The 26795-nt window shown below is 35.3% G+C and overlaps 1 protein-coding gene across 6 annotated transcripts in view; it reads right to left on the bottom strand.

Annotated features, from left to right (window-relative positions):
• Positions 1–26795, bottom strand: part of LOC126753597 (protein turtle homolog B) — a 284120-nt gene that overhangs the window by 49295 nt on the left and 208030 nt on the right. For all 6 annotated transcript variants that reach the window (XR_007666195.1, XM_050465153.1, XM_050465151.1 and 3 more), the window contains exon 6: positions 642–2864. Coding sequence is in view for 5 of the 6 variants with exons in the window: in XM_050465153.1 (XP_050321110.1) it covers positions 642–2864 (2223 nt within the window). In the remaining variant the exon portion in view is untranslated. The remainder of the gene's footprint in view (positions 1–641; positions 2865–26795) is intronic.

Below are 26795 nucleotides of genomic sequence, written 5' to 3' on the forward strand. Positions count from 1 at the left end.
AGGCGGCTTGCGTGGTAGGGGGCTGCGGATTTCTGCAAATGAAACGTAGGTATCACCGAGTTGAAGGCAGTCACTCCAAATGTCCATAAGCCTTGGTGTTAGTGTGATTACAACTGCGCTTCAATGTGTAGTGGCAGCAAATGGAATGCTGTCAGGAAACCAACACAAGACATGGGGGGCAGGAAACAGCTACGTGTTGGTACAGATGTACTAACAAAGGATTTCCTACAAGCTTGTAAGCCACACACCCCTATATAAGGCTTATATAAGGCTGTGTGTCAGTGGTAAAGTAGATTGATGTGCTGTTAATCGGAGGCATTTGAAGGACGTCAGCAAAGAGCTGTCAGTCAAAGCGCGTGTGGCCCAGTAAATGGTCAAACCGACACATTGCTGAACAAAAGTTCGAAGGCGCACGATTTTTAATTGAAAATTTCAAGATGCCAAAGAACTGTTTAACAGTTAACAAGTGGCATGACGCATATTCGAAGGCTGAAGAATGTGACAGAGGCGTCTGTAAAACCGTTAATTACAGGTGTTGCTACTTAAATACCACAAAGCATTACCACACACACTTACAACTAAACAAATGCTTTAAATTCAACTTACAATCTATAAAATATATGTACAATTCTACTACTTACTCTCCGCATTTGTGTGCTTGCCGCAGTGCTCCTGATTTGAACGCAGGCATAGTTTTACACGCACTGTCGGTTTATTATCATCGGCCAACGCCAGCGTGTTCATGTCGACACCCTCATCGTCATCTTCGTCGCCGCCACCAACACCATCATCATGGCCGCCAATGTGATTGTGGCCCAACGAACGTCCGCCGCCGCTGCGATATGCCGGTATATGGCGATCAATCACGGTCTCCTTAAATGTCGGTCCATTGCCGGAGAGTTGCAAATTCACAGTGTCGACAACTTCCCACTGCGCCATCGGTGTATCCATATTGACCATGGACTCCACTATGGCGACCAACGATAGACAGGTGGCGCCCACATTTATGCCCAATGTATGTGTATTCGGATCGTAGGTGACATGTAGTGGCGGTGGGATTTTGCTAACCTTTGTGGTCGTCATAATCTCATTGGAATACGGTGAGTTGCCTTTCGTGTTGAGTGCGTTCACCTTGAAGGCATAGCTTTGATGTTGATCCAGTGAGGTAACCTTGCAGGGATTCTCGTGTTGGCAATCGAATTCCAGCCAATCGGTGTTGCTGGTAGCTATGGTGGCACAGTCGGGTATCAGTTGTTCTTCACGTGGCATTGGTACACGCCGATAGCTGACAAAGAATTTCGTATTGCTTAGACCACCATCGAAGCCGGGATCCCAGCTGAGCGTTACATAATTGGGACCCACATCAACGGCACGTGTGTTGGTCGGTTTCTCTGGCGGGCCCTTCTGTTGTAGGCGTATGGGTGCGCGTATTGTATCCAATGAGTTCACAACACGACAAGTGTATTCACCATAATCGGCATGTGTGAGCGAGTTGATGCGCAGCACCGAAGTATAGATATCATTGTTATCTGTGGTCGTGCTAATTTCATAATGCCCATCAGAGGACATTGTCAGCGGCGACGGATTATTGCCGAATTGCCATTGAAATTCGGGTTTGGGATAAGCTTGCACTTTGCATACGACCTCAGCAGTCTCACGTATATCGAATGCGACTTTATTGTATTGATGCAAGACAATCGGTTCATGCTCGATGCGCAATTGCATGCTCGAATTCGCGGAGTTCACTTCGTTTTCGTAGAGACATGTGTACAGGCCACGATCGCCGGGCACTAGCTGATTGCCGTTCGGACGTGCCTTGCCGCGGAACTTCAGCATGCTTTGCACCGTCACCATGCCGTTGGGACCCTGATCGGGGTTCGTCTTAACTTCGTATAAATTGAGCTCGGGCAGTATTTCGACACCGTCCTTCAACCAGCGTATGCTGGGTGCAGGCTTACCCTTAGCGCTGCAGGTGACTGCATAATCGGTATCGGCAACGCGGCGCGTCATGTGTTGTTGTAGTTTGGCGAGAAATTGTGGTGGTTGATGTATCTCAAGCACTATAGTGGCTATTTGACCATTACCCAATTCGTTGACGGCATGACAATGGTATTTACCTTCGTTACCAAGATGTGCTTTCGGTATCGAATATTGTGGTCCCTGTGCCAGCACTTTCTGTGTGCTCGAGTACTCGCCGTCCATGTCGCGGAACCAACGATACTGTGGCACCGGCCAACCGGGTGGATTAGCCGAACAAGTTAAGGTAACGCCATTACCAACATGTACAATCGGTTTGTTCGGTGTTATGAATGCCTGACCGGGACGATGTCGCACCAATAGCGCTACGGTTGAGTTGCCAACACGCTCACTACGTTCTTGTCCGTACGATTCCATTATATTCACAGCACGACAAATATAACTGCCGGCATGTTCGGCACGTACCGACGACAGTGTGAGCACTTCGCCGGAGTAACGGAATTCGGGTGAGCCCTCCTTTAACCATTCAATGGTAATTGGCGGCGGATTTGAGGTTACATTGCAGCGGATATTAACTGTCTCGCCTTCCTCGGCCTCACGCGTTTTCGACTCAATAACGACGGTTGGCGGATATAAGATGTCCAATATGAGTACACTCTCACCCGATTTGCCGAGTCCATTATCTGCTGAGCATGTATATTTGCCAGCATCTTGCGTGCTAACGCGCTGTATGCTATGCACTAGGGAGGAACTAATGAAGCGGCCATCGCGTGTCCAACGCACATTAGGCACTTTGGGCTTAGCATCGACATTACACTCCAATTTGGCAGTACGATCACGTTCCACACGAAGTGGATTTTCCGGACCAACATCGACGCGGGGAAAATCTGCAAACAGAAGAAAAATTATTGTCGAAAATATTAATAAACATGCATACAAATATTTGTATAGATATGGGCGTAATACATATTAGAGGTTGATAATCAAAAAGTTGTAATTGAATTTTTTACTAAGCGTCGAAGGAAAATGTGTCGGCATCCGAGCCTTATGATTGTCTCGCTTCAGACACAAGACAAATTATAGCATTGCTTGAGCTTTTCGGTTGCAAGTTGCAACAACGTAAACACATACGGTTGATTAATGTATGTCGCCGGTTGCAGGATTGTAGGGATTCGTCGCAGATGATTAGGCGAAAATTTTATGAAAAGACACGCAGCAGCGTCAATGAAAGCAGTGATTATGCACGTACTGCTTTCGGGAGAAAACTTAATTAATACCAAGAAGCAGTAAAATCTCTGTTAATAAACAGAAATATACCGTTAGAATTGCCAAGCAGTGGTAGCGTTAATTGGACATTAAAGAAGTAACGAAGGGATTAATGAGTAGCAGATAACAAAGTGAAATTAAAGAACCAACAAGAAAATGGAAAATTAGTAATATATGTCAATGCGAGAAGAAAAAAACGAAAACCAAGACTCGAACATGTTTTTTCATAATATTTCTACAGTGAAACAGAGATAAATGAATCATGGAGAAGGAGGAACTTGTAGTATACATCCCCGTCCTGCTATATGATGCAGAGGCATGGACTTTGACAACGTCTGATGAATCGGCGTGACGAGTTTTCGAGAGAAAAATTCTGCGGAAGATTTATGGTCCTTTGTTCTTTTGCAGCGCCTGATATCACATTAGATGTAATGATGAGCTGTATGAGTTATACAACGAGATTGACATAGTTCATCGAATAAAGAGAATGCGGCTACGCTGGCCAGGTCATGTCGTTCGAATGGAAGAAAACGCTACAGCTCTGAAAGTTTTCGACGCAGTACCCGCCTGAAGAAGCAGAAGGAAAGGAATGGAAGACCTCCACTTCGCTGGAGAGATCAGATGGAGAAGGACCTAGCTATATATCTATCAATAACCTGGATTAGGCAATCAAGAAATAGTCGCTGTTGTATCGCAGAACGGACCGAATTTTCTCGAGAAGATCCCACAATTCAAAGTGATTAGTAATATACGTGCTATAAGCCGCTGAGGTTTGTCTATGGTGTAGATGTGTTAATCTCTTCTTGTTCTATCCGACCAGAAACAAATTTGTCTGACAAATCCAGACACTTGCAGTTAGTAAAGTTTCATGCTCGTATTTTCTTTTTCCGTTCATCAACTCTAATGGTGTGTGGACTTAATGCGAAGAGGGGCTCTGGTCTCATCGGCTTGGTTGCCGTAACTATTTTAGCTTTATAGTTGGCCAGCTATACTTTAGTGCTAGGATATCGATGATAGTAGTACAATATTCCTCAGAATGAAAGTCATACGCTTAATAGTCGGAAAGAGACTCTAGCCTTAGTTGCACATAAAGATGCTCAGATGACTTATGGCTCTAACTGGATCACTATCTCTATCACTCTCTCAACAACTTCATTTTTAAAGGTATTTTTATGAGGTAAGGCAGAACTCTTGGAGGATGTGAAGAAATTCAGGCAAGTGAGGCAAGTTCTCTGATTGCCATTCACTTGGGAGTGGCCAGAAACGATTTTTTTACATATAGCTCAAGCTGCTCAAGACTTCCGGTCTTAGGCGAAATATCCTCTGGGTAGCCAAAGAACATCCGTTTGAAGGTAAGCCAAACTGAGAATGCGAACCATCCCAACTCAGGGTTGCGCGTTGGGTTTGAGACCCGCTACGCCCCCAATAAAGAGTAATCAGTAGCCTCGGATGACGGCTATAACTGCGTAAGCGGTTTCTACGCCAGTAAAGAAGAAGAAGACAGAACTCTCAGTAATAAGAACATATATGATTTCGACCACCTTCGAGCCATTCTATTTTTTTCAACATATTTCCTTTTTTTACTCAATTTACACAATTCTCTCAGTTCCGCAGCCTCCGCATTATTTCCAGAGCACTTGCAACAAGCGAAACGGTCTGGGATATTTGCTGCCACAGCGTAGTAATTAAAATGTCTCATTCGCATGCTGAGTGCCCGAAAGCAACTGTCAACAAGGTGTCGACTTTGCTTTTGCCTTTGCCACGCACAACAGCAGGGGAACTCAGCAGGCAAAAAGGCAGGAAAGCGCGACAGTTTACTTGCAACAGGAGGTGCACAAAAGGCAACAAGTGCCCAAGCCTGAGCCCGAGAGAATAAAGGCGCTGCCACACATATACCCTCATGGATCATACACATACACACCAAAACACATACAGACGCACTCGTTCAGGTAGGTTTTTAGTGGCAGCAGTAGTTTACGTTTAGTTGGCCTAAGCATTGTTGCTGCTGCCTTTATCGGCGAGAGCGAATGGCTGGCGTATATTTCTTAATGACACTAATAAAGTCGCGAGCACTCGAAAGCCAGAAAGCAAAGTGCTGGCATAAAAATGAGGTGAAAGAGTGGTGGCAAGCAAGAACTAAGCAACTATGCAACCAACACACACACAGACATATACTATATTAAATAGAAAATACCGTCGATTTGAAATTGGAGCACAGAGAGCGTAGAATAAGAATATAAAAATGCCAAGCGCAAGAAACAAAGCACAGAAAAATAGCAACAAAGTGCGCGATTTGCAACAACTCGAGACTGTGGCGCAACAAACCAACTACTAAGTGGATTGCTAAGCAGGCGAAGAAGTAATGCGAATATTACATGATTGTCGTCGCGTTTAACGGCACTACTTGTTGCCGTTGGCGATAGTGCAACGCAAATAAGAAAAATGCAGCTTCCTTTTATGCGAACTCACTCTGTGTGTGAGTGTGTGTGCGTGCACGCGTGAATGCCTGCATAAAACACTATCAGGTGGTTAGCGTGGTGAAAGGCAACTAGGGGCGACGGTGAAAGGAAAGTTGCACGCTCGACAACTAATTGCAAAAATGCTTGCCTGCAGCAGTTCCTTTACATAGTTGCATTTCTTCGCAACCATTTATAATGAGTTGCGGTGTGCTGCGATTTTATTTAATTATTTTTATAATCATTATCTGCTTTTTGCTCGCTCACTTACTAATTTAAAGCAAAATGTTGCCAAGATTAATGAATATGGGAGAAAGTTCTATTTGAAATGTTAGCTAGAACAAAAAATGTGCTAGAAATGAGTTCAGGGTTGATTGGATTAGTTAAAGAGTGATTGTCGTCAGCTTGAAATATTAGAGAGGCGGAGATAATGAAGCATTAAATAAATTTTATCGATTCTTTATACCATATATGAAAAAACTAGAGGACATACTAAACTTTAGTGAACAAAGTGAGGTTTTGACAGAGCTACCGCGAAAGTATGTCTGCCGAGATGTTTCTACCTCTGTCTTATCTTACAAAAGCTGGACAATGACTGAGAAAATCCATGTATGTGTCATAGATGTTTAACCTAACCGCATTAATGCCTATTGGACAACGTCCAGTAAGTACACTACTATTGCAGACTGTTTATGCGCAAATAGCTTAGTAAATCTCTTGCGGCCCGACTGATCTCAAAGTCGTACAGAAGTCGATCATAGCCTGCTAAGCGCATGCGAGGTCCATAGGTCCAACCCTGAAACACAAGATGGCGTTTCAACTCATTTTTAAACCAATGTGAGCGCGGAAAGGTCTTTCTAACTCTTCGGCTTTACAGTTTCCAGCGAATCCGTTATATTAATGATCCCTGATCCCTCGACTGTCGGGTATACGTAAACGGAACGGACCTGGACTTTTATCTAGCCAAGGACTGTCAACTCGGTAGAATTTTGCCACTACAGCAACAACCTAGGAATCCAAATGAGTTTGAGACACAACCTGACTAACTTTGTGCGCACAACTTGCGAGCTCAACGCTAGTAGTGTCGTTCAGCTGTCGGAATGAATGTTTACCTCTCTGAAAGAGGTTGCACTTTGGAGGAGTACACTTAACGCTTCCTTAATAATGTAGCAGCTACTTCCGCCTGTAAAACATTACAGTGGTCCGTAAGCCTAAAGCTTGACGGAAAGCTCTTTACAGAAATATGACAGACAATTTTCTAATATTAGAATAATAAATTCCCAGAACCGATAAGGCGCTGTGTTTTACTACTTTTAACTTTGCTGATGGTAGGCCAAGCTTCATGTTATCCAAGAAATGATGAAACTATCAAGCTAACTCCGGTCAGCTGTGATGATTAAATTAAAAATCAATTTCATAGGAAGATTTGATCAAGTGAAGATCACGATGATCATAAGATCGAAAATAGTAAAATTTTCGGCCATATTTTGAATTCTATTTTACATAAACACATTTTTTCTGCCTTAGAATCAGAAGTAATGGTTTTTCGAATCGTTTTTACAAAGCTAACTTTTATAAGGATCGTATAGACTAAACCCCGAATGATGATGATAAGTTGTACAAGAAAAAATATTGGTCGTATTATAGAGATTAAACTAATCTAGGACAAATAGCTTTTCCAATTCCGCAAACTACATTTAAAAAATAAGAAACTTTTCCGATTCTACTTCTTCCAGAGCTCCAACAGCTCAAGATGCTGCGGTTGTGACGAAACAAAGAGCAAGCGGTTACACAGCTGCGATACAAGTTCTACAAGTTAAGCTCACTAAATGTTGATACATGCCAAGTCAACACCGGCCAATACAGCCAGCCTTTCGCGCAAAGAAGCTGAAGAAAGAAAGCGGATGAAAGCAAGGCAAACGAACAAGCATATGTGCACACGAAGCGCACACACTTAGAACCTTTAAACAAGTTTCGGGAAGCGAAACAAGCGCGCTGAGTATGAAGGAGTAGTAACAGCGCAAACAATGATTGAAGAAAAGTTGCGGTTGAAGCAGTTAATACGACTACGGGTCAATAACATTAACACCAGAACACACTTCAAAGCGTGTGTGCTACGCGAAGCGTATGAGCGAACGCGCGCAAATGAGAGAAATAAAAACGACGCTTTCTTTAGACCACTAAAGACGATTTATGTAAGTGACTTTGGCCTTTGGACGCAAACACAGAGGCACACTTTAGAAACAGAATTTTATTGCGTATGTATATCAACAATGTGGGGCTGTAAGCCTTTTAAAAATGAGCATCAGAATCATAGCTTCAGTTATACATATATAATAAAGGGTGTTTATATAGCAATGATAGGCTGCTTTGTATCTTTAGTGGTTGTGTAACTTGCGTCTGACTACACTTCGAGGACTCATAAAGACAGAAAAGTGAATTTCGTGCAGATATCTGATTTAGAGCGGTTTGTTTATATGGCAGCTATATAATATAGTGATCCGATCTTAACAATTTCTTCACAGGTTGTGGCGTTGCCTTGGGCAATATACGATTCCAAATAACGTGAAGATATCTTGTCAAATAGGAAAGTTTTCCATACAGGCACTTGATTTTGTTCGATCAGTTTGTACGGCAGCTATATGATATATTTGTCCGATCTACACAGTTTGTTCGGAGATAGTAACCTTGCTTTGGGCAATAACACATCACAAATTTCGTGAAGATATCTTGTCAAATAAACAAGTTATCCTTGCAAGAACTTGAGTTTGATCGGTTAGTTTGTATAGCAGCCATAAGCTATAACGGTCCAATATCGGTAGTTCTGATATATTAGTACCTTCTTCGTGAAAAAGGACGGTATACCAAATTTCAGATGTATATCTCAAAAATTGAGGGATCAGTTCACGTATATATAGACGTATAGGAAGACCGAAGTGGTTTGACTCAGCTTGCCACGCTGACCACTTAAATATAATTAGTTTCTCGGGTCTTCGACGTTGACTACTGGGTGTTACAAACTTTGTTGCAAGCTTAATATTAACTGATCAAAGTATAATTATTAGAGATATACCGATTTCTTCAATGCCATATATAAATACCGGGTATATATCGGATATAATGGTATAACCTATTCAATACTAGATGATGTTCTCTCACTTTTTCCTCAACCCCTTCTGCCCACCCTCTATTTCTACCGCTTATAAACCAGAATGCTACCAACCAAAACAGAAGAGGCAACAGATTTGAATAGATGAATGCTCACATAAGTGAGGTTATGTGGCATTTGGTGGAGGCAGCATTTTTGTTTTGGGCGACAGGTTGAGGTCAATGCGAAAATGCATTAAAAACTAGATTGTAGCGCTCATATATCAATGCCTACAAGGGTCTATGGGAACCATCATTAATTGTCAGCTTAGTTGAGAGATCTTATAACATGTAACAGTGCAACATGCCACACACACGTAATGTCAACATATTTGAATGGGGTTTGGCAGGCTTTGGATGTGGCTGTCAAAGTGTGTTTACATTGCCTCACTGCCGATGCTGAATTTCGCATTCGCATTTCAGCTGCCAGCAGCATTCAATTTGATAGCGTTTCAAGCTTATGCCACATGCTATGTGTTGGTAGCTTATAAATGTGGCACACATACACACACACACATGCGCGTAGCAATGAGCAACACGCAATGGCAGCGCCACAATTAATTTCCTGTTTCAACACAAATGATGCCACATCAAGTTCGGCGAAAAGGCAGCGTAGTGCGTATGTGGTTAACTTGAGCCAAGTTGTTGTTGTTGGCAGCACATAATATAAATGTATGTGTGTGTGTTCATGAACATTAGTTGCGTCTGCGTCATGATGCCGTGTGTTAGCGTCGGCCTTACTACTTTTTAATCTCATATTCATTAGCCACAAGTGCGCCGCTCGTCGAAGCTCCTCCGGACCTTGAATACCCGAACCGACCCTTCGCATCCTCTGACCCGCAAATCGTAATTTCTTCTGCTTGCCATCAGCCAGCCGTCAGCTGCGCGTAAATACGTGTGTGTGTGTGTTTGTGCGCATTTAATGTTGCCATATCAATCTTTTCACCCTCTGACCGTTTTGCTGCTCGCTCCGCCAACTTTGTGCTTTCATGCGGCGTTTTCGACGGCTTATATTAAGTTTTTGCTTCGAGCGCAACATTTGCGCTACTTGGATAATTTTACAATTAACTCAATCAGTTCGTTATTGTATTTTTGTTGTACTGTTTGCATGTACGTATGTATGTATATAAAGTTATATAAGTATGTTCGTATGTGTTATAGAGTGTGAGTTGAGTTTTTGGTGGCTTAGCAGCTCGAGCTCGTTTCGGAGTGGCGGCAGTAAAACAAATGTATCACTTGGGGTGTTTGAATGCTGTGAAGAATTAATTTTCTTAAATCAACTCCCTTTATTTTTGATAAATTTTATGAGTATTATATTGTGAATGATCCATAAATCCTTATTCTTAAAAGGAAATATTCAAATAAGTAACTAGTTCGGTACTAGTATGAATTTTCATTTACATATAGATCGAGATCATATGTTTTAAATGGCCTACATATGCGCTGAATGACTCAAGAGTACAAAATTTCGGGGAATGAAAAATTTACTCTCGCTTAGATTGATATTGCATTGTAGAGAACTTTTCGTCTACTCGTGTTTTAGGCCTCCTAACCTCTTCAGCGTCTTCCAAGCAGAGCTGACTGACACAAAGGTATCAGTGGATCTACTGTTCCGGTGTGCAACCTCCTTTAGACTGGTGACTATCCTCTCCGATAGTAGAGCAGCGATATTAGCCTTGACAGACAGTGTTTAGACACCTTGTATCTAGTATTGAATTATTTTATGATTAGAGTGGTTCGGTTCTTGAACACAGAGATATTGCAGTAACTTGTAAGGCTGATAAGCTTATCTACTAGGACAGGCACTTCAGTCTCAATAACTAATTAATGTGATCAAGAAGGAATTTCATTTTGTTTCAAGGCTGATGCCTCAATGTCTAATAACTGCGGAATAAAAACGGGTAGGAGATCCTTTGGCTCACTTTTGGAATCACTACGGAACTGTTGGATTTCAGTCCAAATCAGCAAGCGCTACCAACAGCTGTGCAGTCGGAAGATACTCCTGGCACAGGAAAATCGGAGGAGGTCGAGAGAGTTCTTCGCCCTCAGTTTTCAATGATTGTACGAGTTCTAGGTGTACACTGTCCGTTGGGGACTCATGCGAGAATATTGAACATCATACCATCATCATTAACTTCGGCAATCGTCTAGTTACATATAGTTTCAGAGCTATGAAGCAGTATTAAAGCATCTGAGACATAGATAATTGTAAGATGCGAATTAGTAACACTTAGTCCAATAGAATTAATTAATATTGCACTAGGAGCAAACAAGAGCCTGTTAACGAGTTCCATTTGCTAGAAAGATTAACTAAATAAAATCCATTTTTTTTGAGAATTTTAAGAATTGAAGCATGACCAAGTTTAAGCTTGATAATGGCTAAAATACGCAAACAGATTTCTTGGGGCTATTTATACGGCATCATATTGTCTTTCTGCCTAACCACTACCTCTATCACTATTTCTCCACCTGTAGGATACTTTGTATATTGAATTAACTCTACTACTTTGCTCTTGACCCCATCTCTGTTTCAGATGTTCTGACATATTTTCTAATCCCTTCTCTGCTAATATCAAATCTTTGCTATCCATATTCGTTTTCCTATTCATGTGTTTCTCACTCTTCTTCTTCTTCTTAATTTGAATTTCCATTTTCGTCTAGTATTTACAGCTTTTTACTTCCGTTTAGCTTTATCCTCAACGCGATATATGTGTATCAATCAAAACTATCTCATTATTTAAACACTTATCTTCTTATAATCCATAAAATTTTCGAACCTTAATTAATTTGAAAACATAAAGCAACAAATGCTGATTTCCTTAAGTAACAGTCTCGTTTACATATGTACTATATACTTATACTTTACTTACACATACATATGTACTAACAATTTGGTACGCAGAACTTTCCGAAATGTTATTGAAACTCTCACTCTAAGTAACTCATATTTTTAATTATACACTTTCCAGTTTGCCTTCCGCATGAGCTTCATTCAGGGTTTCCCGCGAAGAGTTGCTACCGAGAAAGCACACAACGGAAACTTTTGGCGAAAATCAAATTCAACTACAAAAACTTAATGTATGTGTGTGTGTGTGAGCTTAGATTACGCTTACATGCGTTTATGCATGTTTGTATGTATGTGTATGTGAACTAGATTAAAAGCAGCTGATGCGTTCTGTTTCAAGTGTTGCTTGATAATTAGCAATTATTTTCCAGCAATGTGGTTTATAGCCGGCATTCGGCGCTTATGCGTATATTGGAATACAAAATTATGTTTTCGAGAAATGTGTTGCTATCGTGTTATTGCTATTTTTCGTTTTTGCTTTTGCAAGCCACATGATTAATGAGTGCTCTGCGGATTCGAGTGAACAGCGTTCATAGGAACTAATTAAATTTTGATTTAAGAAAAAAATTTGGAAATTTGCGCCTGAAGGAAGTTAAAGCACAGAAAATTTGCAGAAAATATTTTTAGTATATACTTGAAAGGTGTTTGCTTACTAAGGCTATTTTGTATTTTATGGGCGAAAACAAATTTTCGATAAATATACATATATCATTTCACTTTTTTGGTGGCCTACCTTTAGGTGGCAAGTGCGAAAAATCAGCTGGTTTTAGTAAATACGCCCAAAATTATGCAATTATACGAATCATATGTTCCAGAACCGATAAGAGGTTAGTTTTCGGGCATACTCTTACTTAATTCAATTTAAAAATTTTATACTGCGCACTTCGAAAGCAAAAATTCATAGTCTAAAAGCAAGTGTAGTATTTAAATTTGTTCCTTTTACTAAATCAACTTCAATATATTATGTATGTATGAGTGTCAAGCGGTACGAAAACAGAGAATTTTTGTGAATGCCTAGTAATTTCTAGGTTCAGCATGCTATCAACTATGCCAAGACTAACCTGCTTTCCTTGTCCAAACAAGTTCATGTGATTAAGAGAACGTGCGTAGGAGCTAAAACAGGCAGTGAGCTACACTGGAAGCACATGCACACACGGATACAGTAATGCTTACGACCCCAAACACACTATGTATGCATGAATAGCTTGAGCTTATAGATCAAGTGAGTAAATGCAATAATGAAAGAATGGCAGGAGCGGCATTGATGACAAGTAACAATAACAAAAAAAAAATAACAACAACAATAATAAAAGGTAATAACAACAATAACAAAAAAAACAGTAACGACAACAACAATAAAAAGTAAGATCAAGAATAATGAAAAAAATTGCAAAAACAACAAAGAAAAATTACAACAACAACAGCAACGAGTATGTAATAAAATAGCATATTAAGCCATCCATCAAATGACATGGCGATATGCCACTGAGCAAATACAAACAGTTTGTATGAATGTTCATATGAAAGCATATACATATGTGTGTATGTCCCGTTAAGAACATCTAAGCCTGCTCAACATTGTTTGTGTAGTGAGTGAATGGCTAAATGAATAAAGAAATGAATTGTATGCTGGCTGACAGCTGGAATGCCACGTGGACTAATGCCATAAAAAAGTGGGTAATCGCCAGGAGAATTGCTACACGAGCGAAATATAACTCCTGCTACGATATACCCACATACAGAAACACGTAGCAAGTATCCTTATCGAAATTAGCTAATGTGCTTTTTGAAATGGAATCAAATAATAAATTAAGTAGGTAAGTAAGAGGGAACAGTTCGAAGATATTTTCGGGGACGGTACTGTGGCTGCTATTTTGGGCACCCTGTTGATTGAATTTTGATTATTTTATTTTAATATACTATATATTTTTTTGTTTTCACTGTGTGTATTACTTTTTCACTGCAGCATGTGAGTCCAATTTTAGACGCATGCGGGTGGCAAATTACAAATTATTGAATTACTCATTACGACTCTGCAGATGGGGTAATTGCTTTGAGGTAGGCAAAATAAATGAATTCGTTAAAATTGGAATTGAAAATTCTCGAAGTGTTGAGTTTTGCACATTATTACATTAAAAGAAATAAAATAAAACTGCATGCTAAATTCTTGCCAGAAATTTCGTAGAAAAAATTTAAAAATTTTGGTAGGATTTTTCGAATGTTTTCAAATTATTTGAAAATTATAATTTTTTTTTATATATTTTCAATAAATATTTTTATATAAAAATTTATTGAAGCCAGCTAATAATACTAAATAGTCAAACCTTTGGCATTTTTGTTAAAAATGAAAGCGTATCTATTTTTCTGGCCAGCAGTGTAATTGTTAAATAATAAAATTTTAAACAAAAAATGTTAACTTTCAGCATAAAAAATTAAATTAAGTTTATTTTATTTTATGCACAACTAGTTAAAAAAGGACTAGTTGGAGTCTAGTACAGTATGTGCCTATGAGTAAAAGTTCGCCAACCGATTTTTTTAACATAAAAAAAATTAGTAATATTATTTCAATTAAGTTTATTTTATTTCATGCACAACTAGTCTTTAACGGACTGGTTGGAGTCTAGTACATTATGTGCTAATGAGTAAAAGTTTGTCCAACGAATTTCTTTCAGTATAAAAAATCAATAAAACTATTTAAATTAAGTTCATTTTATTTCATGCACAACTAGTCAGCAACGGACTGGTTGGAGTCTAGTACACTATGTGCATATGAGTAAAAGTTCCCCAACCGATTTTTTTAACATAAAAAATTAATATTACTGTATAAATTGAGTTTATGTATTTTATTTCATGCACAACTAGTCAGCAACGGACTGGTTGGAGTCTAGTACATTATGTGCATATGAGTAAAAGTTCGCCAATTGAATTTCATTGAGCATAAGAAACTAATATTATATTTTAAAACAAGTTTATTTTTTTCAAGCGCAACTAGTCTGCAACGGACTAGGTGGGGTCTAGTAAATTATGTGCATATGAGTAGAAGTTCGCCAACCAAATTTTTTTCTGTAGGAAACACTGTTGAATTTTCTATAGCTTGCATTAGAAAACATTTTTTTGCAAAAAAAAAAATTGGAGCCAAATAGAATATATTTTTTACTTCGACAAAAGATTACATTTTTAATAGCTTACCAAACCGACAGTGGGGAAGTAAAGCTAAGCTAAATATAATTGTGAACTTTTAAGCAACATAAATACAATAGAAACTAGTTATTTCTATGATGAAAGTCAGTGAAAGAGATCGGACCCTGCCCGAGCAATAATAGCAAAAAAAAAAACATAAAATAAAAATAATAATAAAAAAAATAATAATAATAAAAATAAAAAATTAGTGCCAAAAATCTACAGAAAACTTGAGAACATTTGATTTGCCGTCATTTTCTCATTATATAATACTACGCAACAAATTGCTAAACTGCCGAATTATAACGGTTTACGCAAGTAATATAATTTTTATAAATTCAATTAAGGTCCCACAAGTATTTAGACCGCCCACATGCCTTCTCTATTGAATGTTTTTCGTTTACTCGCTGTTGTTGTTATTTTCTAGGTATAATCCGAATTTTCGCACACGCATAAACAACAACAAAAACAGAACAGAACAATTTAGAAACGCAACAAAGCTGTCTTTAGTAAGCAAAGTTTAGGAGCCACAAAGCTATGACCAGCAGGCGAAGTGGTCAATCGTTTGCGAAAGCGGATAACACAAACGAATGCGCAGCGCGGAGAATGGGCAGCATAATAAAATAATAAAGTAAGGTAGCGAAGGTGGGCTGAAAGCAGGGCGTGGCAATAGCAGCAGAAATCGAACTGTTTAAAAGTAATAAAAAAATTCAATTTAAAAAGCAACAACAATAAATATGAATTGACAACAGACGCAAACAACATGGCAACAATGAATGGACGTATGAAATTCTATACAAGCGCATATAAAGCAACAACAACACAAAACAACTCACTACTGGCACAATTGGCGGCAACGAAGTTATACACAATTGCAAAATTTCAGCATTTGTCGTTTGGCGGCTTAATTTAAAATTGATTGGAAAATATTTGTGCTGCGCAGCGTGGAGTTTGAATGGGAAGGTTTGTGAAGTGGGTGTGTATGACTTCTGGATATACTATATGTTTAGACATACATATGTATTTATGTTGAAACAGAAATGAAGTGCAAAATTGTTGAAATGTTTTGGAAATACATTAAGTGAATAATAGAACTTCAAATAAGCATACTTGAAATTTAGCTGATATATACTGGTTATATATCGGTTAAGTAAAGTTAAATCGGCGATTTCAGTTACTTTGGAAGATTTATGTCAAATATTTCGGAAATAATTAAGTGAATAATAGAACTTTCAATAAACGTACTTGAAATATATCTGGTATATACCGGATATATAACACGGTTAAGATAAGTTAAATGTCGATTTTACAAATTTTGGGATAGTTATGTCAAATATTATGGAAATATAATAAGCGAATAATAGAACTTCAAGTTTGCACTTGAAATATATCAGGTATATAGCGGGTATATAGCGGTTAAGAAAAGTTAAATGTCGATTTCTCTTATTTTTGAGAGTTATGTCAAATTATGGGGTCCATATATTCTATTTTATTTATAAAATATCTACATTTTATAAGAAGTAAGTGACTTTGTGGTGAGTTTGGTAGTTTTCTGGCACTTGCAAACTACTGTTATGACAATTTATATATAAAATTGGGTTGGATTCGATTGAACATTTTGTTTGATGAAAAATTTTAATTGTTGTTGTTGTTGTAGCGACGCAAAAAACTTCTGAAATTACTTTGAGCGATCCTGCCGAACTGAGCAATACTAACCGAATTACCGGTTACCTTTAATAATATGTGCATTATTTTAATACTTTAGAGTGAGTTGGTGACATGTTAAGGCCTTAATATTTGTGTACATGATTTTTGAAACATTTTTGAAAAATTGCAGCGGTGGAGTTCCAAAACTTTCCGCCAAATTTTTAAAAATCTTTAGGTATTTATGTATTGCTTGCCTTCGAGATCTTCTGCGTCTGAAGTAAGTTTAGTTGTAGCCCAGTTATTCAGATCTTTTATGACATAAAACTTATATATAACTCGATTATTTGACGTTGTAGTCTACTGAGGATTAAGGATCGAAAATTGCTATTACTATTTTTTTCTAAAATTTTACACAAAGTACTTTTTTTTAAACTTCAGGTGAAATGTTAAAATTTTCTTAAATTGTTTCAACACTCTTCAAACAAAGTTTTATAAATATTGTCAATGTTTGATAAATTTTATTCATTCGCAATTAATTTTTTTTTATTTTCTCTTCTCCAACCCATTCTATTTATTATTTATTTTTTCCTTAACTGCATTCTAAAATGGGACATAAAAAATATATACGAGTGTAAACAAGAAACTGGAAAGCAACAATGTAAGCATTAAGCGTCGCCTTTGGCACAAAACAACTCCCTGACAAGACCAAGCTTGTAGGTACAAAAGTATGTTTGCATGCAGAGCAAACACATACACACCCGCCATGAGTGCGCAAAGCTGCAATTAGACTTGGTATCACGAGCCAAACCGGTTGGTCAGGCTACAAATGCCGAATTTGCGTGCATCTCAGTCGTTCGCCTACACACATTCGCCCAAATATATCCACTTTAGCTTAATGTTGTCGTTAAATTGACGATTATACTGGCGTATACATATGTGTGAGTGTGTGTGTATTGAAACAAACAAACAATGCATATTCGCAATTGACGTAGTTCCCCACAGAGTGTTCAAATTGAAAGGAGTGCAGCGCTTTTTCATGATATGCAAACATTAAGCGGCATTGCGGGGCAACATTAGAGTGGTTGGGTTAGGCAGAGATTGTTGTACTGTATAGATATTGGTTTGCGCTCCAAAGTGGTTTGGTTCAAAGGCAGCGTAGAAAAATATTTAGAGGTGAGTGAATGGTTTTGCGGGTATGGAGGTAGCATACATTTTGTGGCAAAACTAATTTTTCCATGTCTATAGATACTCTCATATGTATGTATGGATGTGTGGATACAGTTATTTGTATGTATATCATTTCATGTTTATGCTTACTTTCGCATTAACGCTAATTATAGCAATAAGAAGGAATGTAAAATAATATCTATATACATAAATAATATATATATACAAACAGTTATACTTATATATAATATACATATACATTGTTTTATATATAGACATAGCTAAGTACATACACATCTTTATCGACAGCGCGCCTGTTATTATTACGGTAGTAAAAAATCTATTAAGCAGTCATTTGGAGCAACATTATTTTTTAATGTTGGAGCCATTTTGAGTCGAGCTTTTATTTTTATAAAGTAACCTATTTTTACCACTCCTTTTTCTGTAGTTTTATTTTTATTTTAGGCTTTACTTCGTAACTCTAGCGTGTTAATAAACAATTGGTAGACTAATTGACATAATTTTTGGTATACGTAGCCATGTAAAAACAATTAAGCTGGAAAAAATAGTTTTCTCCACTATAATTGTTGAACCATAAAACGGTACATGACTTAAAATTACTATATTTTTCAACAATTTTGCGTGAGTTTGCTTTTAAACTATGCAAATTGATTTAGACGTAGTTTTTGTTTGCAGCGTTTGTATTTACACCGACAGTGCGTATACGTAACATTGTTAGGCTTATTGAATATGCGATTAATCGTAATTTTCCACGAAATTACTTGCATCTCGAGCTTTAAAAATATTATTTGATTTTTATGATGGCTTATTTTATAATAAAATGCAATTATAATTAAATTTGGCTTATGTCAGTTTAGTGCTTTTCTGGATACTAAAATTATATGTGCATGTTAATTTAATTTTAGAAGAAAAAAATATTGAAAAACAAAAAACAAAAAATATTTCGAAAAATATGTAACAATGCCAGAAATGCGATGTAATATTTTTTATGAGCTGAGAAATACCAAAAAATGTTAAAAATTAGTTCCTAAATCAAACTTGAAGTTACTTTACGGTTGCATAGCCCTACAGTGACAGTAGGCAGCCACATTTCACATCCGCCATTTTGATTTAAATTACAGGAAAGTTAAATAGTAAACACGTCTCAGTATTATTTAAATGTCAAGAAAGTTAAATAGTGAACTCGCCTCAGTATTATTTAAATTGTTAGCTCTTTGGGCAATAAAAAGCGATTTTTTCTTTTGTCCGTCAGTCGGTGTATACGCGAATTAGGCCCTACATTTTTGAAATATCGCTCTGAAATTTTGCACTCGTTCTTTTCTATCTAAAAAGCTACTTATTTGTCAGAATCGCTGATATTGGACCACTATAGCTTATAGCTGCCATACAAACTGCACGGCCGAAACCAAGTTCTTGTATGGAAAACTTTTTTATTTGACAAGATATATTCACAAAATTTGGCATGGACTATTATCTAAGGAAACGTCATATAATCCGAAGAAATTTTCTACATCGAACCACTATAGCATATGGCTGTCATACAAACTAAATGAACAATAACAAGCTTTTGTAAGAAAAACATTTTCATTTGGCGAGATATCTTTACAAATTTTCGTATTAAGTATTGCCTAAGGCAACGCCATATAATCCGAAAAAAATTTTACCATCGAACAACTATAGCATATAGTTGCCATACAAACTGAAGAAACAAAAGCAAGTTTTTTTTAAGAAAATCTTTTTAATTTGACGATATATCTTCACGAAATTTGGCATGGAATATTTTCTAAAGCAACATGATAATATCCGAAAAGATTTTTCAGATCGAACCACTCTATTATATAACTGCCATACAAACTGTTTAATAAAAATTTTATTTTATGAATACTACTTTAATTGCGACGTAGCTGGTACAACAACAACGTGTCATCAAAAAAATCTAAATTTAACTTTTTATTGTTTACGATGCAGCATAAAATTTTCAGCTTTATAACCAAAACTCAAATTTTGCTTCAATATGAGTGGTTTTCATCATACCGTTTTTTCTTCGTCGGTAATTACATGACTGGAAATTTGCAAAATTCTAAACTCTAATGAATTTTGTATAATTTTTTTAAAAAGCTCTATTCAGAGATTATCCCAGTTTTTATTCAAAAATAGTACCAAGAAGCTTCATATTAGTAAAAACACAGATATATTTTTCCAATTATTATTTTTCCATATTGTTTATGCAATCGAAATTCCTGCAAATTTATTGCTCAACTCATCAATAGCACATATTTCTGTACAACTCTAACTAAGTACTAAGAAATTATGTATCTGCTAACCAAAGCTAAATAAACAGCTGCCGCTGATACATATTTACTACAAACTTAAGTTCCTCTACTTCATATTTGCTTTATTTCTAATATTAGCTTACCAGCATGCAATTTTGTATTTGCACTGCATGCCTGGCTGAGGCACTAAACAAAACTCCGAACGAAAACTAACAGCAGAGTAAATACCAGATGCCCTGGGCGCGTGCAAGCACAGACATAAACTACATGAAAGCGAAAGCAACGAAGCCAAAATAACAACAAGGTGCACTGAAAAACATTAACTAATGCCGGAATATAAACAAATTTCCAGAGTATTTTCAAAAAACACCAAGTTTTTACATTTCTCAAAATTTGTTTATTGATTTTAGGCGTGTGAGCGCAGGGCATACAATGTGCCGTTACAAGTTGGAAGATGCCGAAAAACTTCAAAATTGCTGTTAAATATCACACAGCAAATATTGAGTAGAAGTAGTAAACACAGAAAATTAAAAGTTAATGGCAGGAAACGCCAAAGTACAGGTGTTGATGCGTTCGAGTGTGCGCCACAACAAATTAAGAATAATAAACAGTGTGGCTAAGGAATGTTAGCTGCAGCAAGCAGCGGCTGGCGCTAATAATATATATGGTGAATAGCTAGTATATATATTAATATAGCATGTATGCAAACAACCCAGCAACTGAGTAAACAATGAGGCGCTGTTTCGACGGCGTAGCATTGTTGCTTCGTTTTTGGGTACTTTTCCCTTAGTAACGCGTTCACACGGAGCAACATTTAGATTTAATTTTGCGGTCATAAATTTTATGGTTTAATTAAATTTTAACGCGATACTGCATATTTGAAAATACTAATAATAAATAACTTATATTTTGGTAGGAATGTTTAGTTAAGTAAAAATAATTATGAAGTATGCGAATTAATGAAGGGGTAATCATCAGAAATTAATAATTAGTAAAAATTTTTGGAACTAAAAGAACTCTCACACTTTGTGGAAGAGAATTGAGCACAAAAATGTTATCAAAAAAGCGGTTTCAAGGGAGTCAAGACTAAAGAAGTAGAAGACAACAAAAAGTATTTATTATGAACTTAAACTGCAATACCCACTAAATCCATTTGCTTTTTGACATGCCACAGTCCCATAATCAAACCCGCTAAATAAAAAAAGATCTAACAGTCTTCTAAAAAGCAAAGCGTCACCAAACAGGCTCAACTGCAATCTAGAGTTTTTCTAGTCTGAGAGCAAGGCATCACCAAACAGGCTCAACTACAAGATGCGATTGTCGACTTTTAAAGCGAAAAAAAGGTGAACGTGCTTGGAACGGATCCGGATTTTTGCGACAAAATTATTTGTAGAATGTTCTGGTACTGGAATAACAACAACAAAAAAAGCATAACTCTTGTCAAAGCATGAGCAACTCGCTGTCTTTTTTTGACTTTGCAGCTACCTCTTTTCATCCTGTGACACAAAAGCTGCCGCATCTAAACGCAGACTAAACGCAATCATTTAAAATTCTTTTCTTATAAACATTCTCTAATATTTCCTTCATACCATGGAATGTGTGAAACGTGCAGTTAATTTAAATAAAAAGCAGCCGTATTATGGAGCCATACAAAAATACTCTCATTTTCAAAATATACCTATGAATACACATAATTATTTCTGTATAATACACGAAAATTTGTATACTCTAATTATCAAGCATGTCTATGCCTCGCATATGCTTTCTTTCCATATGTGAAATTAATAATTTCAAAATTTGAAAATTTACGATGCCAAGCAACGAGCTATAGAAAATGCATGCCGCACACAAAATGTGGCTGGAAGCAAAGCAAAAGTAAAAGAGCACACGGCTCTGTTTATGCAACGAGCGGATTTTATGGATGTGTTTTCCCTAAATGTGATTGAGAAAGCAGCGATGCATTCAGCGATGCGCCTGCAACAAGTAGCGGAGTAGGGGGCTAAAGGGGTGGAACTGAGGTCTAAACAACTGCGAATCAAGAGGAATACAGCCAATGACGTTGGAAGCAAAATTTGTATTATGTGCAGCGTTAGAAAATCAATTTGTGGCGTTCAAGTAGGAGGGTAAGCGGTATATTCATAAATTCATGTCTGGTGGTTTGGCCAAATGCGCACTGAAATTAAACAATAACTTTCCAATGAACATAAAATACTGTATGGTTGTGCATGTACCGTTTCTCATGCCACCAATGGTGCTAGGAAATATTTATAAATGTATGAGTAAATTATGGGTGGTCAAGTGTACATACATATATTTATGACTAAGCTTGAAAGGGAGGGAAGAATTAAATAAAACGGAGTAAATGGAACATGGAAACCCCAGAAAATATTGCTGAGTATAAAAAATGGAAAGCAATTGAAGACAAATAAAAGGAAAATAACGTTCAGTGTTGCCACCCTTTGCAATTCCTTAAGAATGAAATATGCTTGAAAAATACAACACTTAAACTTTAAACCGAAAAGATTTATGAAATCTTAGATTTGATTGTTATTTTTTGTGCAGAGTTGCCACATGAGCCAAAATTTGTATTCAATAAAGTTGATTAGCATTGCACAGAAATGAATGAAGCATAAGTATGCATTAAAACAAAAAGTACAAATACATTACATTAACAAAATTAATATACATATGTATGTATAACAACATTGAAAAACGCTGCCACCTTTTCAAATTCTAAGAATAAAATTAATAAATTAAATTTTTTTATAGAGCATAGGCATCTAATTATATGGGCAAAATGAGGAGATTAAAAACATTAAATTTGCATATTAAGAGTTGCCATCTAATTTTAAAAAACTAAATAATTGTGCAGAATTTAAGCATTAAATTAAAAAGGGTCAGTGGCAAAATAAAAAGATTTATAGTGTTAAAAATGAATTTTTTTCGTGCAGAGTTGCCAACTAAAATAAACAAGTAAACTATTTTACAGAAATTAGGCATTAAATAAAAAAGGGTCAGTGCAAAAATATTTATAAAGTCTTAAAATTAATATTTTTTGTGAAGAGTTGCCATCTAAATTTAAAAAATTAAATTATTTTGCAGAATTTAGGCATTAAATTAAAAAGCGTCAACGGGAAAATGAAAGGATTTATACAATTTTACATATGAATATGATATTTTCTGTAGAGTTGCCACATGCACAATATATTAAATATATATATATAAATTTTATACCGTAAATATGAACAAAAATGTAACGAAAATAATACAATATGAGTATTACATCAAAAAAGGTGTATCCCTACTTTAAAATATTCTCAAGAAGAAGCATTACCACCCTTTTAAATTATGTCTTCAATTAAAAAAAAATATATTATTTAGTACATCACATAAAATACGTTAAAGAAAAATTTCGTACAGCGATTTTTTGTTTTTTTTTTGTAAAGTTGCCACCTCTACAAAATATTTTATTCAATAAAATTAAGCATAAATGTAACGGAAATAATACAATATGAGTATTACATCAAAAATAAAACAAATATTATCAAGAAGAAGTTTTGCCACTCTTTAAAAAATTTTTTCAGTTAAAAAAATAAATTATTTCGTACGTTGAAGGCAGCAAATAAAATGTTAAAGAAAAATTTCTAACAGATATTTCTTCAGAAGGGTTGCCACCTGTTTAAAAAAAATTAACTAAAGGCAATAGTAATATATGTACTTATTTTATACGGAAAATATTTTAGTATATTTAATAATTTTATATTATTCGCTCAAAAAATTCTTGTTTTAGATTTCTACAAGTATGTAAAATTCAGGCATTAAATTAAAATGGTCAGCAGCAAAACGAAAAGTAAAATAAAATTCAATATCTACAGATGCCATATTTTTAACATTAATATTTATACTTTTTGCTTAAATAGATGCATTAAAAATTCCATATCTTTTATGCGTACTTTTAGCTTTTGATACCTTTAATAAATGTAAAGAATTGTATACGATATTGTGCAATATCTCGTAATAAACATAAAAGAGTATAAAATACCAATTCAGTATTCAATCACTTCGGATTTGATTGAATTATTAAGAACAGCAGCAATGAATGGACACTGATGCAATTTCCCCATCACTTCTAGTATCTAGAAAACAAAGGTCCATTGCGATAAAAATAAAAAAGCCGTAATCAAGCAGATGAGAGCCAATTCAATGAAGCACTCAGCCAACAGATAAGCTTAGAACTTATAGGCGCTTGTATTGTACAGGGTACAGTAAATATAGCAACGAAGACTGGACATTAAATATAAATAGAGAGCAGAAAACAAAAAATAAAAAAAAAAGAACCGAAGAGAGCTATACAAATCAACTTCAAAAGCGGACGCGCTCAACTTTATAAATTTAAGTGCAATGAAATGAAATAAAGCGGCGGAGCGGGAGCAACGCAATGAATGCTGCTGTTTGGATGCTTATATAAGAAAGTAAATGCCGCATAAAATATGTATGTATGAACGGCGGAAAATAAATCGAATTTTTTTCCCAACAAGTTGGCGAAAAAGTTAATACATTCAGCGAGCAGGAATGAGGAAGCAAAAGTAAAGCGCGAACTCCAATAAAGTTGTAAATATAAAGTTATCTACGTATGTATGTATATAAGTATATTTGTATGTATGTAAGCATACATATATATGTGTGTGTGACACTGCTATCAACGCTTTTGCGCTGCATAATTAGATTCTAGAAAACTTTTATCTCTTTGTTGTCGGTGTTAATCTTGGCCGTAGCCAACAGCAACTCGCGGAGTAGGAGTACGAATGCCATGGCAGTGTAGCGCGAAAGCAGTCGAAAAAACAGCATTAAATGTAATGCGATATAAAGGAAAAATCAAATATTTAATGACTACAAAAGTGAAATACTTCAGTACATTTGTAGGGCCGGCTGGAAATACTAACTGAAGCTGATGAAAGCAGCTGCCAAGCTAACATTCTCGCTACGACGCCTAACAGTAAGTATCAGCATGAATTTTTGCGCTTACTTTTGCCTTAATCAATAGCGTTTACAGCGCGCTTAAACTTGTTGAATTTTTTTCTTTCATTTCCTTCCGCTATTCATAGAAATCACGTGAATAGTTCGAAAGCAAACGCACACATTGAAGGATACAAGGAGAGGTAATGAATATAACGGAAGTTGGGCTTATTAATTAAAATAAAAAATAAGTTGAAAAAAGCAAAGTGGCGCAGATACAACTATTTAATTACTTTTCAGTGGAGAAGAAGCGAAGAAATTGTCAGCTGATTATGGATTGGTGGCATAAGCAATTGTCTTACTAGAGTTGGTAGGGTTTCTTTTACGGCTTTTAGAACATTTTTAAACTTTTATTTTAAGAAAAAATTGTTAATGATTGTGAATAAAATCTTTCAGTTACACAATTTAATTTTTTTGAGAATTATCAAGGAATATAAAAAAGAAAAGTTAAAATGTCAGAAAACCAGATTAAATAAAAATTTTACAAAAAAAAAAAAACAATAAGTAAAATAAAAAAAAATACAATAAATTGAAAACCGAAAATTAAAAAGTAAAAAAATGAAATTTTTAAGTAAAAAATAAATAAAAAAACAAAAAATAAAATGAAATGACAAACAAACATAAAGAATAAAAAAAAAAAATTATGCCAAACAAACATAAAAATTCAAGAGAAAAGATAAAATTAAGCACAATTTTTACAAAAAAAAATATAAAAAAATAAATTATTGATAAAAAAATTTAAAATCGTATTAAGCAAGGAAACTATTTTAAATTTAAATTTTTTAATTAAAATTAAAATCTAATTTATAATTTTTTTATTCTTTTTTTGCAATAAATTTAAATTAATTTTTTTTTAATTAATTAAATTTTAATAATAAATTATTTTTTGTTAAATATTTCCCTTTACATATTTTTAAGCGGTTCAATATTAAAAAAATTAGACGCTTTTATTTTTTATAAAAAAAAATTAACAAACACATTTAAAATCGTATTAAGCAAAAAACTATATTTTTTTTAATAATTTAATTTTTTTTAAATAAATTTAAATGTTTTTTTGAAAATTAAAATCTAATTTATTATTTTATTATTTTGCATTAAATTTAAATAATTATTTGTTTTTACTAAATTAAATTTAAAAATAAATAATTAATTATTTGAATTAAAATCAAAATTTTTAAACATTTTTTTTTTACATAATTGTTTAAACGGTTCAATATTATAAAGAAAAACTGAATTATATTATTTTTTAATTTCGTCTTCTAGCAATAAATTTAAATTTATTATTTTTTAATATAATTTTTTTTTAATAAAAAAATATAATCTATTGCAAGAACAGATATTAAAAATATAATCACGATTTTTTTATTTAAATTTATTTTTTTAATGATTTTTAATTAAATTTTTAATTGAATTTATTGCAAAATTAATTAAAATTAGTTTAAAATAATTTTTTTTTTGTAATAATTTTTATGACACAAATTTTATTTATTGCCAAAAAATAAATTTAAAAAAAATTTCAAGTTTTTTCTTCAATATTTAACCGCTCAATTTGAAAAAAAGCTAAATCAAAAATTAATTTGTTTATTTAAATGTTAAACGCTAAAAAATTTCAGCTAACTCCCGCCACACTTTCAAAGCGTCCATTCTTTGCATTTCAACCCACGAGTAATCATTGCAATTATGCAAATATCGAAGATTCAATTAACCAACCAAGCGATTTGGCTAAACTAATCAATGCATGAAGTCATATACCAACAACAAAACGCGACATGCGGATAATACAGCGTTTATACGCACACC

This window comes from Bactrocera neohumeralis, chromosome 3 (genome assembly GCF_024586455.1).
Source record: "Bactrocera neohumeralis isolate Rockhampton chromosome 3, APGP_CSIRO_Bneo_wtdbg2-racon-allhic-juicebox.fasta_v2, whole genome shotgun sequence".
In the NCBI taxonomy this organism is placed as follows: domain Eukaryota; kingdom Metazoa; phylum Arthropoda; class Insecta; order Diptera; family Tephritidae; genus Bactrocera; species Bactrocera neohumeralis.